Source organism: Dryobates pubescens, chromosome 44 (genome assembly GCF_014839835.1).
Source record: "Dryobates pubescens isolate bDryPub1 chromosome 44, bDryPub1.pri, whole genome shotgun sequence".
NCBI lineage: Eukaryota > Metazoa > Chordata > Aves > Piciformes > Picidae > Dryobates > Dryobates pubescens.
The window spans coordinates 158,913-174,153 of record NC_071655.1 but is presented as its reverse complement, the minus strand read 5'-3'; the positions used below and the strand labels follow the sequence as shown (position 1 = coordinate 174,153).

At 49.7% G+C, this 15,241-nt stretch overlaps 1 protein-coding gene across 2 annotated transcripts in view; it reads left to right on the top strand.

Annotated features, from left to right (window-relative positions):
- The first annotated feature begins 609 nt into the window (after positions 1 to 609).
- The window catches only part of ANKHD1 (ankyrin repeat and KH domain containing 1), a 96,572-nt gene continuing 81,940 nt past the window's right edge, over positions 610 to 15,241 (top strand). For both annotated transcript variants that reach the window (XM_054177713.1, XM_054177714.1), the window contains exon 1: positions 610 to 990. In XM_054177713.1, the coding sequence (XP_054033688.1) occupies positions 712 to 990 (279 nt within the window). In that variant the 5' untranslated portion in view covers positions 610 to 711. The remainder of the gene's footprint in view (positions 991 to 15,241) is intronic.

The window sequence follows — 15,241 nt, the reverse complement described above, 5'->3', positions numbered from 1 at the left end:
GCAGAGGGACAGCAGCAGAGGGACAGCAGCCAGAGTGGCAGCAGCGCGGCCTATGGCAGCCCGGCTCGGGCCGGGAGAGAAGGCGGCGGGGCTGGTCGGGGGGGGGGGGACGGCACCGGCTCGCCTCGACAGGCAGCGCCGCGGCCCAATCGCCGCTAGGGAGGGGCGGGCTTGTGAGGATCTCTCGCGCTGACGGAGCCCTTCAGGGGGGTTTGAAGGGGAGGCCAGACTCAGGACACAGAAGCCACCAATCGGGCGGCGCCAGGCGCGGTGCGCTGTGAGCGATGTGTCTTTCGAGCAATTGGAATCCGCTGTTGCCGGATTCGCTTTGATCGACAGCCCGCTCACCCCATCGGCGTCCAGAGCTCTGTCAGGGCACGTGATTGATGAACCAAGCGACCAGTCAGCTCACGGAAAGTTCAGGAAGCGAAGCGGAGGGAGAGGGGCGGGGCGGCGGAGTCTAACTGCCTCGGCGTGCGCTCTCAGGGCAGCATGCTGGGAGCGCGTGACGCGGCCGCGAGTGGCGGGCTCCGAGCCCAATAGCGCGCTGCCGTCGGCCGAGCGTGCCCAATGAGCGCTGGCGAAGCGGCGGGGGGGCGGCGCGGCGCCCGCGGCCGGGTAGGGTGTGAGAAGTTAGTGGCGCTGCTGCGGTACCGTGAGGGGACGGAGACGGCTGGGCTCTGCGAGCGGCGGCGGCCCCGGATCAGCGCGATGCTCACGGACGGCACCGCCGCCCCCGTCGGCGACGAGGAGATCGACTCGGTCGCTCCCCGCGCGCCGCCTGCCGCCGAGCCGCCCGCCGCGGTCGGGCCCTCCCCGCTGGGCTTGCGGGCCGTGCGCCTTTTCGGGGAGGCCGGGCCCGGCGGGCCGGGAGGTCCTGGTGCGCCTGCGGCCGCTGAGGCCGCCCTCGACTTCAAGCTGGCGGCCGCGGTGCTGCGGAGCGGAGGTGGCGGCGGCGGCTCAGGCAGCGACGAGGACGAAGTGTCCGAGGTGAGCGATCCCGCCGGCGGGCCCGGCCCTCCCCTCCACTGCTTCCTGACAGGCCCGACCGGGGCCGGTGCCCGCCCGCCCACTCGCTCCGCCGGGCCCGTCGCTGCCAGGCGGGCACTCGGCGCCTCCTCGACCGGGCGCGGGGGTCGCGGGCTGCTCCACACGCCCATTCCCCGCCCTCCTATTCCCCCCTCCCCCGCGCCGGCCCGGCCCGGGCCTCCGCTGCCATGGGCGTGAGCGGCCGCACCGGAGCCGTGTGGGCGGGGTCCCGATGGCCCCGCTCGGGCAGGGCGGCCTAGGCCCTTGCGTTGAGGTCGGGCAGAAGGGAGGGAGGAGGGGGTCTCGGCACCGCCGCGCCTCCCGGCGGGCCCCGGAGAGAAGGGGGCTGGGCGCGCCGCCTGCACCCTCCTGGGGCGGCCGAGCGCTCCGCTTGCCACTGCCTCTGCCTGCTGAGGCTGGGGGGAAAGATGTCTCCTGTGCGGCTGCCTCCTGACCTCTAGGAGCGTTTTCCACTTTGAACCAGGTTCGGAGGGGGAAGCGAGATCCTCCACCCAGCGGAGAACAAAGTAAAGCGTCTGACCTCCCGGTGTTGCTGCTCTGGACTTGGAGGAAGGATATGGGATTCCTAGGTTCTGTTAAAATCCCAAGATTGTATATATGCATAGATACACACAGGCTTTTATGCAAAAGAAATATTTCTTGGCCAACAAAATGGAAGAGAGTAATGGAGGTGTGTTCCTTTGATCTTCCAAACCTGCAGAGAGTTTTAAGGAAAGGATGTGGGGGAGGGAATGGAGCCTTATACCAACCCAAATGAAGCGTTATTCGGCCTGCAAGCCTGCATCTAATACTGCTTTCTGTAGCCTAAGGAGGGAAGATAAATAAAAGCTTTTGTCTTTCACTGCTCATCCTGTACTAAAGGGTGAATCTTCCTTACTTCCCCCTTTCAGAAAGAAAACTTGAGATCATAGAGCCGTTGCAGTTCTTGGATAGCTTGGTAGGAGCAAGTGACCAGCACTTGCAAGCTTGTTGCAGTTTCAGTGTTTCTACTTCTGTGCATCTGCAGGCAGGAGAAGATGTTAGCCAGAGCAGTGCATGCCATTTTTCGTTCGGGGGCCAGGAGTGAGCACTTGGGTATCTGTCTGCATTTCTTCTGAAGAAATGGGAAGAGGGAAGCCTGCATGCATCTCTTAGGTTTGAATTTTTTGCCTTCCATTGCTGAGCCTCTTTTGTCCAGCCTTCCTGGAACCCAAGGTCTGACAGGTCTTACCTGAATAAAAAACTGTGATTAAACTGAGGCAGACTCACATTTTCCCTTTGCTTGTGACCACCTGATCTCAGTTAAAAATCGTATTAAGGGCAGGACATTTAAGTACATGGCACAACTAAGGGCCGGGCAGGTGTGTGATTGGTATCCTGAGCATACAGGACTGTGTGTTCAAGAACATGCCTGTTTTTGGGAGCTGAAAGGGCCTGCTATAGATAGAACAGGATGCAAGTAATTTATAAGTTTCCTCTCTCTAGGATATCTTTTATGTTGCATGTTAATATATCTTCGAAGATTGGAAGCAATAGTTAACAGATCCTGGGTGATGGGCTGGTGTGGCTGCATGGAGTGCTTGTAGCTCTTTACAAGATGGGCAGAGTTCTGCTTTGAAAGCTTATCCCCTTAGAACCCACCCTATTATTTAAAGGATGGGAAGATTCAACAGCTAAGGTGTTTACTAAGCACTCCATTCATCTCTTGACTAAGAGCGAGCATTAAGACAGCCTATTACAAATAATGTGTCTGGGAGGTTGGCATCGAGGTCAGAAAAAATAAAGGTTCCCAAACAGCTGTTAAAGTTACTCATTTGAAAAACATGGGAAAAGCCTCATTTAAAATATGTAATTAAAGGAGGAAAGAAAAAAACAGTAAGAATTAAGACAGGTGGAGGAGTTGGGCTAATCTCAAAGTCAGCATTGCCTGGGGAGTCCTTCTGTCTTGTGTTTCTGGTTGTGGAGGCTAACCTGGGGAAGAGGCAGAGGTGGGAAGGATGTGCCTCCTGCCTGTGTTACCTGGCTAGACCCTGGGCTGCAGCTGGGAGGACCAAGAGTCTGTTGTAGTTTTTTCTGTGTGTAAGAGCTCAAGAAGCAGCTGCTGTCACACAGGGTTGTTGGTTTTGTGTGAGTGATGGGTTGCTTGGTTGGTTTGTTTGACTTTAAAACAATCCAACAAATCCCAAAGAAAAGGCAATGAAGTTCCTGGGATGGAGCATTGCAGTTCTTGGCCAGCACTGCTTTGCAAACCTAGGACTATGGTCTTGTGCCCGGAGTTTGGTGTCTGCCTTCAGCTGTTACCAGCTGAATTAGAACTAGCAAGGACAAAATCAAGCATTTGCCATGTACCCTTTTGATCCTTTACTCTTGTCTCTGCTTTTGAAGGCATTAAAGTAATGGTACGTTATTCTGTAGGCTCTGCAGTGGTATTTAGGTTTTGTATCCTTGCATTATTGTGAGTTTAATATGCAAAGTAATTGGATTAGTCAAAATGGTAAATTAGGTAGAAAAGCAGCTCACTGGGGAAGTGCTTGGTGAAGAGTGTAGCGAAGTACTTAGAGAATGAGAAGAGGAATATGTTTCACCTCAACTTTCTTGAGAATACTGCATTTTTTACCTCAGATCTTCAAGTACCTTACAGTGGGAGTACTGTCCCCATTTTGCAGGGGAAGACAGTGAAGAGAACATTCTGCATTCATCCTGCCTTGCAGAACTGGGGGGGGGAAATGGGAGCTGCCTGTTTCCTAGCTCAGTGTGTGGCAGCTTATGGTAGTCACCAGTCTGCTGGTTGGGAAGCTGAAGTGGATTCCATATGAAAGAGTTGTTGGGTCTGCAAGGTGGAATTTAAATGCATCCTTATAGAACATTTTCTCGAATTACCAGTTAAAATTATCCCATGCAAATGGAAACAGTTGCAAGCTGAAGCACGCCTTTGGGCATGGAGGACGAGGCTGGGAGGCTTTGTGCTGTTTCTGTGTCAACCAGGGGAAGCCATGGCTCTCCTGGGCACTTGGAGAACCTTTCCCAGTGGTTGCAGTCTGAGAAATGAGGCAATTTTGGCCTCCCTCTAAGTAGTTACTTGGTTGGCTTCAACGCTTGATCAGGGTTTGGAGGCAGCCTGCAACTTTAGAGTGAGATTTTGGTGTAATTTGAAGTGTGTTACTACCACTTCTGGTGAGTTTTGCTGGCACGTAAGATGGTGCCAAAGGTGTGAGCATTAAACAGCCTTCTGCAGACCAGTGAAGTCTGTAGGTCAAGGTGAAGGTGATGAATAGTGTGTGTGAAGTCCATGGGGCTCCTGGTGGTTGAGGGCTTCTGGCCACAGAGCACCCAGGTTCTTACCAGCAGCTCATGGTGGAAAACTGGGCAGCAGAAAGGGAGAGTTGAAAGCAGTGATAAATATGGCAGTGTTAGTGCTCCCAGGCTTGTGTGGTTTGCTGATCTGTTGTAAATCAAGCAGGAGAAGCCAGCTGTGCTGACAAAAGTACCAGCAGCTCTTGGATCTCGGTTCACTAAGTGGCTTCTGGCAGTCAGCATGGAAGTGTAGCAAGTGTCTTGTGTTCTGTAATTGGGGTGTTTGGAGGCCTTCAGTGGCAACTGGAGCTCGTCCACCCCTTGACTGTGGAGGCAGCTCAGCACTCGGCTTCCTTCCTGCCCCCACCGGCTTGCCTTACTTAAGCCTGTGCCTATTGCATAAGCCTCTGGGGATATTTACATAAAGCATAATTAAAAGTCAGACCCAACCTACCTCCTGCCATGAGCAGAACTGAATGGCCTGCACTCCAGATCAGCTCAGGACTTGGGGATTTTCGTCTGGGGCTTAGTCTACCCATCCCCACCCCAGACTCGAGGTCTCTTGCTTTTCAAACTGGGCTCTGAATTCAGCGTCAACACTTCAGCAGTTTGGTTGAAATTGGCAAAGTAGCCTATGAAAGTTTCTCTGTTGGAGAACCTTCTCAACCTGGCATTGTTTCTTAGATCTTTGGCTTTGGAGGGTAACTGAATGCTTGCACAGTTTAGTGCTCTGCTTTCTGTTTGGAACAATACAAACGGCAGCATTCTCTCCACCACAAGGAGCAGGATTCCAAAGAAACTGATGTAAATTCTGATACTAGGTAGAAAAGCCTTTGCTGCTAAACTGAAACTTACATCTTTCAGAGGTGATGTTTTTCTTACTTTGCCCAGCTTTTTCTTCAGGAACCATTCCCTGCTTGGGAAATGCAGAGGGATAACAGGTTCAGGGTTCCCAAAGTATTGAGGTGATGCTTAAGTGTGCAGGGAGCTGCTTAGTGGGGTGTCCTTTCCCAGTCTGATTAGACATCTGAGTTCTGGAAAAATCTTGGCAGATACCTCAGTAACTTTGAAAGTCTGGCCTGTGGTAGCCAGGAACGAGCTGCCTAGTGCTGGTTAATCCTTCCCATGTAATAACACTTACAAATGAACTGATCTCTGAAGGTTCTTACAGAAGTCAAACTTGCTTTCAGTGCAGCTTGACCCACTTGAGTACATGACCTAAAATAAATGTCAGCAACCATTTTCTAATGATAGCTGTAGAAATGAAATATGTGAAATACTACTGTGTAATTATATAAATATGTAGTGCAACTCCTTGGTAAGGAAAGATTTACCAAATTTAGCTGAACATCTATATTTAGTTTGGTGTTTGCACTTAGGTTTCAACCAGTGGACCAGTGACAGTCAGAGGCAGGGGGAAGGGTTCATTGAGCATTAGCACAGGGCAGGACTAGGGCTGCCGAGTCACGAGCTCCTGTGTTCTGATTTAAACTGGGGCTATCTAGCTGCTCACCTGGGGGCTTGATGTTGGCATGCTCTCCTCCTTTCCTTGCCTGGGAGCAGCTCTAAGGACAGCTGGATCATGCCGTTGCAGTGTTGTCCTGTGACATTCCCTTGAAAGAAAGGTAGGGATGGAGGGAAGGGATGATGCCGGTGCTGCTGTTTCTATGTGCATGTGTGGCCTGGCCTTGGGAGGTGGGAGCAGCCCCAGTGCAGTGTTGGCACGCTTGGGGAAGGAGTTGAACCGGGATTTAGACCCTGCAGGTGAGGATGCCTCAGAGCTTTGATCTTAGCAGGCCATTTGAAGTTTTTTACATATATAAAGACGTCACAGAAAGGGGAGGTAACAGTGGCTCTGGATTTAAAGGAAAGGCAAGTCTGACTTACACTGAAAAAAAAACCTTTCTTAGATTTGTTTCCCCACCTAAAACTTCGTGGAGCAAGAAAAAGGCTTCTGCATCTTGAGCAGCTTTTGCAGAGCTCAGTGTGTAAGCTCCAAACTATCAGTCTTCAGTAGGGTGCTTGCATTTTCCTTCTGTGGATTCTTTCCTGATAGCAGCCCTTGCACCATGCAAATGGTCCTGGTGTGAAGCTTATCTCCCTAGGGCTACTGCAAGCAAAACTTGAGAGATGGGTGATTGATTCCAATACCTTTGTAAACTTAGGAGTTATCCTAACCCAAGAGTTAAATTGAAACTTTTCCATTGATACCTCATCTGACCTTGGTCTTCTGAGTGTCAGTCTAGAGTTCAAATAATACAAATGCTGGGTTTTGTAGCAGCCTTGTTACTGCAGTCAGTGTTATATATCCTTGCTGCTTTCCTTCCAGTAAGAGGGGGAAAAAATAGAGGTAAATATTTCTAGTGAAGGGCTCATTTAGTTAGGATGCTGTGCTGGTCTGAGCTTTAACCTTTTGGTATACCTAATTTATATTGGTCTGCCTTAGAGCAGCCTTACAGTACCTAAAAGGATCCTACAGGCAGGCTGGAAAGGGGCTTTTCATAAGGCTGTCTTGTGACAGGACGAGGGGAAATGGTTTGAAGCTGAGGGAGAGCAGAGTTAGACTGGATCTTGGGAAGCTCTTTAGCATGAGGAGACACTGGAACAGGTTGCCCAGGGAGGTCATGAATGCCCCCTCCCTGGGGGTGTTCAAGCCCAGGTTGGATGAGGCCTTGAGCAGCTGACTGTAGTTGAGAGGTATCCCTGCCCATGATGGGGAGGCTGGGGTAGATGATCTGAGCTCCCTTCCAACCTGAGCCATTCTGTGAATCTGTGATTTATAGATAGTTCCTGTATTCATTTTTTCCCCTCTTGACTGCCAGCTCTCCTGTTTCTCTTGTGAAGGTGCAGGGGGCTCACTTTGCATATTTTTGGAGACATGCTGAGCCAATGAAATGTATGGAAGTGCATCCTGTAAGAGGATAATGTCTTCCTTTTGCCCTTGCAATTCATTACTGAAGAATACTGCCTTAGATTATTTGTTGCCATTGGTTATTTGAAGCTTCTGTGACATACTGGAAAGGCTTCTCCATTTTTGCAGTGTTGTGCATGTTCTGTTCAAATACATGCAGAAAACACCTGCTGCCCTCAAACAGTTGCTCCTGTGGTGGGTTCTGCTACTTCTGAGTTGTTGTTCATGGGATGAGCCCACTGGGTCCTCTTTGCCTTTGGGTTTCAAGAGGGAGTCATACATCATTTTTTCTTTTATCAGACTCCTTTTCATCTCTGGCTTCCCCAGTGCACCCCAGAGTCTGAAGGGGTCTCAGACGAGGGTCTGAGAAGGTTTGCCCATGGTCAAGTTGCTATGTTGTGTTTGTCAGAATGCTGGTGGTGAGAAGGAATGTGTCTGACCAGGGGAGCTTTTGAGAGTCCTCTAACAGTATACCTATCCTGCAGGAAAAATGCTTCCCTATTTTCAAGTAAAAAGACAAAAACCCTGGCATTTTGCTGGCTGATGAACAGTAGCACCTCTCTGCTTGTTTTAATGTCTCACAGGTGTTAGGCTTCGGAGATTACTAATTAACTAAGCTTTTCCTCTAGGAAAATCCCTAACCTTGTTGAACTCCTCCAAAATCATGACTAAAACTCATGTTGCCATGTGGCAGGTAGGTGTTAACTCAGGGGTATTTCAAACCAAGGGGAAAAGAGCTCATCAGTGGTCTTCTTCCAAGACATGTTCCTCAGTCTTGGTGGCTCCAGTGCATTCATTGCCTGTTCAGAGCATGTGTTCAGCCACAGCAGCCAGGGGAAAAAGGGAGTCTCTGAAGTGGGTACTTAACATGTGGACTTTGTTAGGGTGAGGTCAATACCTAATGTGAAGGTGCATCTTTTAATTGTTCTAAAATAGGTGCTGCTGCCCCTTGGGTTTTCAGTCGATGGGGATCTGTACTGTGCTACTCCTTGGGATAGTTTAAGTGGCTCTCTGGTGGGTCAGTAGTTGCATGATTCTGCTGGCTTTGCGGTAGTAGAGCATGCACAAACCTGCTCCTACAGGTTTGGCTGCAGCTAGCCTCAGTGCCAGCAGGAAGCCCAATATGATTTTCAGTTTGGAATAAGCCTCTAGAGAACTGGAAGTTAATTAATCACTCTGAATGTTTAGATTCATTGCTGCCTGAAACATACAGATTGGCTTGGGAGCAGATTATTGAATTACCAGACTGGACTATGTTCATGGAATCCACTTGTGTGGGTTTTGTAAGCACATGCCCCTTTGGACTGAGGAGGTCACAGAGGTGCCCTGAACACTCACCCTGCTGCAGGAGTGTAAGCAAACAAAGGCATTTGTTCATCTTCATTTTGAAGTTTCTTCACTTTGTTTGAGGTGCAATACTTGAGCAGGAATCCCAGCTGGAAGCTCTGCCCCAATCCTGGTTTATACTCTACTAAGTCAGAGTATTGAGTTATGCTGGCACTCTGCTGGTTTGAGACTGCAGGACTGTTGAGTTAGGAAAAATGAAGGGCAGGAGAGAATCCTAAAGCGTGTGGAGGAGATGGAGCCCTGAAAACATGATTTAGAGCAGCCCAAGAGGATGCTGGATTTGTTTTGCTGCAGGTCTCAAATACTGGCCATAGTGTTGAGAACAGAGCAGTGACTTGTGGTACCAACTTGAGACCCTTTGATGGGACCAGCCTGAGCAGGGGGGAGCTGCCACCCAGATGTCAGGCCTGCCATTGCTAGGTGCCTCTCCCATTGGTCTGGCCAGCTGAAGTTAATGCTGAGGTCAGTTGGAGTGTCCACTGACACACCTGGAACATAGCACAGAGTTTTGTCCCTGAGTGTGAGACTGTCAGAGGCACTTCCCTCCCCACCAACGAGGAAGCACAGCGCTGCCTCCGTCTTTATTTACACTGTATCTATAGCAGTGTTTGCCCAACAAACCTGTTTGGAAATGAACTTCTCACAGCCCAGCACCTATAGCTGCTTGTTTCATTAGCTGATAATTGCTTAATATATATATAGGAATAAAGGCTGTCCTTTAGATAATCCTGACTCAAGTTATTAAACTTCCTATTGTAATTGGAGCTGAATCGATTTGCAGCCCTCCTCTCCCTCACCCTCTTGATCTAATGTGCTGCCTACGAAGCTGCTGCTGTAGACTGCTAAGCTGAGGCAGGTAGGGGGGCAGTGGGCTGTGTTGCCTCCCAGGGAGCTGAGCTGATGGCTTGGTATTCCCAGAGGAATGATGTTCCATCAGGTGCCTTTGTGAACCCAGGAAATTCATTGAAGTGGTGGAAAATGATTTGCTTCCCTCCATGTTTTCTACCTTTTGGATGTGTTAAATCAATCTGTAAAGTGTCTGAGAGCTGCCTGGCTTGTCACAAGATGAGCAGCGACTGGAAATGGTGCTTCAGATGCTTTTCCAACCTGGTCTCCCCTATTCTGTTCTTCATTCATTCTCCCTTGGGGTGGTGATGTCCCTGAGCACCCTGTAACTCCCCATAGTTGTTAGGGTACTTTGGTATCACAGGATCCATAAGGGTAGCACTGGAAGATGATCTTTGGTGGTTCACAGATCTCAGTGGCTTCTGCCTTCTTGGACTGAAACTTTTTGTTTTAAACTGCAAAAACTATCTTCAGAACTTGGAGTTCAAGCCCTAATAGAGCAGGAATGGTCCTCTGTCCCTAATTATGGCTGCACTGTTGTTTACATTAATTGCATGTTGTTGCTATGTAATGACTCTGAAGTGCTCCTCTGAAGCATTTCTCTTCCTGCTCTAACTCTGAGGTGCCAATAAAGGGCAATGTACTGAGGTCCCACTGAAAGCTTTTGTGAAGACAGCTCCATTAGTGTGTGGCTTTTTCTTCTTCCTTTCCACCATCTCTTGAAACTGAAGTGATAATGCTGGGAAGATACCTTAAGTAGGAGCAAAAATATTTGACTGACTAGGAAAAAGGTATTTCACTGACAGTGCTTGAAAATACTTCTCAGGTAAACCAAAGGCAGATGTTTTGCTGGTGTGAAGAGTCTCCACCAGGGATGTAGTGGATGCACTTGTCATGAGAAGCTCCTAGGAGTGCCATGTCAGTGACAAAATTTTGCATTTGACTTTCTCCTTGGAATAATTATTTTTGATAGTCTTGATGCTGTTTATGTGTGTGGAATCTAAAGGGGTTTGGTGTCAAATCTGAAATACAAATTCCTTTTCAGGCTTAATTTAGTGTCCTATCAGCTTTCCCCCAGACTCAGAGAGCAAGAGTGGAAGTAGTCACAGAACCATAGAATTAGCCAGGTTGGAAGAGACCTCCAGGATCACCCAGTTCAAGCTATCACCCAGCCCTATCCAATCAACCAGACCATGGCACTAAGTGCCTCATCCAGGCTTTTCTCAAAGATCTCCAGGGACAGTGACACCACCACCACCCTGGGCAGCCCATTCCAATGGCAAATCACTCTCTCTGGGAAGAACTTCTTCCTAATATCCAGCCTGAACCTCCCCTGCCACAACTTGAGACTGTGTCCTCTTGTTCTGTTGCTGGTTGCCTGGGAGAACAGACCGGCCCCCACCTGGATACAGCCTCCCTTCAGGTAGTTGTACACTGCAATAAGGTCTCCCCTGACCCTGCTCTTCTCCAGGTTTAAACCACCCCAGCTCCCTCCACCTCTCCTCACAGGGCTGTGCTCCAAACCCCTCCCCAGCTTTGTTGCCCTTCTCTGGACACCTTCCAGCATCTCAACATCTCTCTTGAGTTGAGGGCCCCAGAACTGGACACAGGACTCCAGGTGTGGCCTAACCAGTGCTGAGCACAGGGCAGAATGACTTCCCTGCTCTTGCTGGCCACACTGTTCCTGATGCAGGCCAGGATGCCATTGGGTTTCTTGGCCACCTGGGCACACTGCTGGCTCCTGTTCAGCCTGCTATCTACCAGCACCCCCAGGTCCCTCTCTGCCTGGCTGCTCTTCAGCCACTCTGTCCCCAGCCTATAGTGCTGCTTGGGGTTGTTGTGGCCAGTGTGCAGAGCCTGGCACTTAGCCGTATTAAATCTCATCCCACTGGCCTCTGCCCACCCATCCAGCCTGGCAGGGTCTCTCTGCAGGGCCCTCCTGCCCTCCAACAGCTCAACATCAGCTCCTAACTTGGTGTCATCTGCAAACTTACTGCTGATGGACTCAATCCCCTGGTCCAGATCATCAGTAAAGATGTTGAACAGGCTGGGGCCCAGCACTGATCCCTGGGGCACACCACTGGTGCCTGGCTGCCAGCTGGATGTGGCACCATTCACCACCACTCTCTGGGCCCGGCCCTCCAGCCAGTTCTTGACCCATTTCAGAGTGAATCCAAGCCACCAGCTGCCAGCTTTGCCAGGAGCTTGCAGGTAGACTACATCCATAGCCTTCCCCACATCCACCAGGCAGTCACCTGATTGTAAAAGGAGATCAAGTTGGTCAGGCAGGACCTTCCCCTCCTAAGTCCATGCTGGCTGGGCCTGCTCCCTTGGCCATCCTGCAGGAGCTTGTGATCAGATACTGGTACTAAAGGACAGACAACAAAGTGTCAGAGGTTTGGTTTGTATCAGGTGAAACCAGGCTATCTTCTAGTGTGATCCTAGTGCAGCATGGCACATCTTGTCAGTTATGGGAATAAGTTTAACTGGAGATGTTCAGCTTCATCTGGGTCACCTTTCAGCCTTGTCTACAAGCCTGTGTTAGCCTTAAGGAAGCCAAGGTGCTGCTGCATGTGTTCAGATGTATTTAGGTATATGTCCAAATGGAATTGTTAGAGAAGTAGTTAGGAAGGGTTGCCTGACACAAAAGAGGAAATCAAGTAGTCATTCATTTGAGGAGTAGATAGGAGTTTAGGAGTCCTAGTCCAGGGCTCAGATTCTCATTTGCAGTCACTCCACAAGCTCAGAGCAAGGAGCATCATTATCCCAGGAAAACAAAAGGTGTAGTAGCAGCTTTGTCTCTCCTAGCCAGACTTTTGGTAAGGATGGTCTTGCAGAAGTACTCCTTTGGGACAGATGGAAGAGGGTAGAATGAGCTGTCTCTGCTGCTGCCCTTGCTTGCAGTAGGCAGAAGAGAAGTCTGGTACAGCTACAACAGGAAGCTTTTCCACCCTCTGTAGTCTCTGTCAGTAGCAGGCTGTTTGTAAGCAGGCCCAATCTATTCTGGGAAAAGTGGAGAAAAGTACTATTTACTCTTTTTTTTTTCCCAGGTGTGCAGCATAGGAAAGCCTGCTTAGACCCGCTAAGAGAAATGTGTCTGTAGCACTGTCTTTGCCCATCTTGGAAGAATTGCTGGTGTGAGTGGTGATGTTAGTGCTTGCAAAGTCGCCTTTCATACCCCTGACCTGAGGTAAACTCAGTCGTGGTGTTAACATACAAATACCGATGTAGTCGAACCCAAATAGGTGCGAATGGAGCTGCTGTGGAGGGAGGAGCCAGTGGTGTAACTGGATATGCAGAACTGTGAGGCTGCTGCAGTCCTGGGCAGAGCTTCAGCCAAGGTCCATCGCTGCTGTGAAGCACGGTGGGGCGAGGTGCACTGCTGAGCAGCACCCTGCTCTCCAGCCCCATGCAGCTGGCAGCCTTTTGGGACTTTGACTGGGAGTTACTCCTCGGTGCAGTTGTTTGGTCTTGTCTTGAATCCATGTGGTCCTAATGAGCCTTACCAAGTAAGATGCTTATTAACTGCCCAAAGCAGCTCTCAAAATAATCCAAAAATAGCACTGGGACTGTTTACTCTCTCACTCTGCTGCAGATCTGATTAGGCCAGAGCAGAGTGCCTAAATTTTGCCACATGAACAGTGCATTAAGGCTTCCAGGAATGCCAACATGAAATCTGGTTGCTTATTTTGGTCATTTAATGGTTGTGGCTTGTTCCCCCCCCCCCGCCAAAGTTTATTTGTGTTGAAAAAGTAAAATTTATTTGGTCTGTTTAGGGTAGTTGGATTTTTCTTTTATTTTTTTTTTAACCTGTAATTTGTATTTTAAAAGCAATTATTAAGATCACTGCAGATCCTTCTGCTCACAGGAGACATCTGGCTGATTAGGTTATTTTGTACTCTGTTACAGTGATCATTCTCTCCAGCCTTGTCTTAGTGTGGGAGAAGCTGCCTTGATTTGCAGGAATGTCAGACAATCTGATCTGAAATGCATTGGAACTTGTGGGAGCCTGGCCCTGGTGCAACTGGAGCACTTTGCATATAGATTTGCAGTCGTTTCACACAAGTTCTGTTTGTATCGTGGGGATGTTATTAAGCTCTTACTGAAAAATCAAACCAAGCTAAAAATCGTTGCTCAGCATGTGCAGGAAGAATGCAGGCAGCTGCCTTCTCTTGCTGTGATACAAAAACAAGATGTACACACTGTGTGTGAGGCAAGTTTTGTGTGAGGCTTGAAATGTGCAAGGTCTGGGGAAGTGCAGTGTGCAGGTGTGGAGAACTACCGAAGGGCAGTGAAGAGCTGAACAGAACGCTCCGCTGCTGTGCTGCTTGTACCCTAGGAGGTGGGTCTGTACTGCACTGTAAGAAGTGGTGTTGAGGTGGGTCTGTACTGCACTGTAAGAAGTGGTGTTTGCATCGTCAGTGTTAAAGGCTGGTGTGGAGGTTCTGGTGAGTAAGGTGTTTGTGCTTCCTCTGGAGGGGAGAGAACTCCCTGGCAAGTCACTGCAACGTTTGTGACTGCTGAGTTAATGTTGATGTAGGTCCCAGGGGTGCTTGCTGCAGGCAGCGTCCTGTGAGATAGCAGAGTGGGTGTGGGATGGCAGTGGTTTTAGAGGAGGTGGTCCCTGGCTTTACTGAAGTTCAGAGCCTGAAGTTTTAAAGTTGCAGAGAGACCTTCTGAAGGTTGATGCAAGGCCGACGAGCTTGCCCGTGCCTGTGCTCAGGCTCTTCTGATGCTGGGAACCACCTTGAGTGCTTCTGCAGTACTTCTGCAGGTGCTTCTGTGGCAGGCAGCATTGTTAGCCCTGTCAGTATCCCTTCAGAAGGGAGAGCTCCTGTTAAACGGTGTGGTGTAATGGGAGAAGAAGAAACAAAAGTCCATTAGCATGTAATAAAATGTCTCAAACTGAAGATTCTCAGCTGTGGTTGAGGAAGAGCCTCGTAGGCAGGTGCGGGTTTTCTGCTGATGGCCAGGCCACACACACTGCAGTGGGAAGATATTTGTAGTGCATTGCTGAGGCAGAGTGCCTGGGGTAGTCTTGGTGGAGAGCATAAAAACCTCTGAATTGCTCCTGGAGGTAAGCTCGAGTTTTTCCAAAGATCAGTTTGGCATCGGGGCTTAGGCCAGCAGGGAGGCCTGAGGCTGGCAGGGTGGACGAAGCCTGACGCTGCAGAGGGGCAGACACAGCCAGTTCTGCAGGTGGGAACCTTCCTGTAGGGAAGCATTTTGCCATGAGCTGTAAATAGCTCTTCTTTGTGGTATAAGTGTATATCACTGGTGCAAGTCATTAACTGTCTGTGTGTTCAGCTCTCTTAGTTTAGGACCCTTGTCTGAACTGATCTGGAGATGCTGCTGCTTTAAGCCCTAAATGAGAGCCTGCTGCCTTAGTGTGAGGACACAAGAGCTGGTACCTGTAAGCTAGCTGCTGAGATGTGGCCCTGTGTTCTTTGTGCCCAAGAGCCACTCTTCTCCCCATAGCCATTACATTCCTAGGTTATCCCTGCATTTCCATGGGCACCCCAGACTGGCCTGGGCACCAGGAGTAATGTTACAGAGCATTTACCTATCAAAAAGGGGAAGAAATCACCACGGTTGCTCTTGAATAGCTATGTGCAGCTCTCCAGACTCCTGTTCACATTCCTCACGTCATGGGGCACTTCAGGAATTTGCAAATGGCTTGATTTGATCTTTTAAAAGTATAGACTATCACTTTTTTAAAGTGGTGTTTGATGGGGCTGAATGTGTGTCCAGTTCTGGGCCCCTCAGTTTAAGGAAGACATTGAGGCACTTGAATGTGTCCAGAGAAGGGCAACA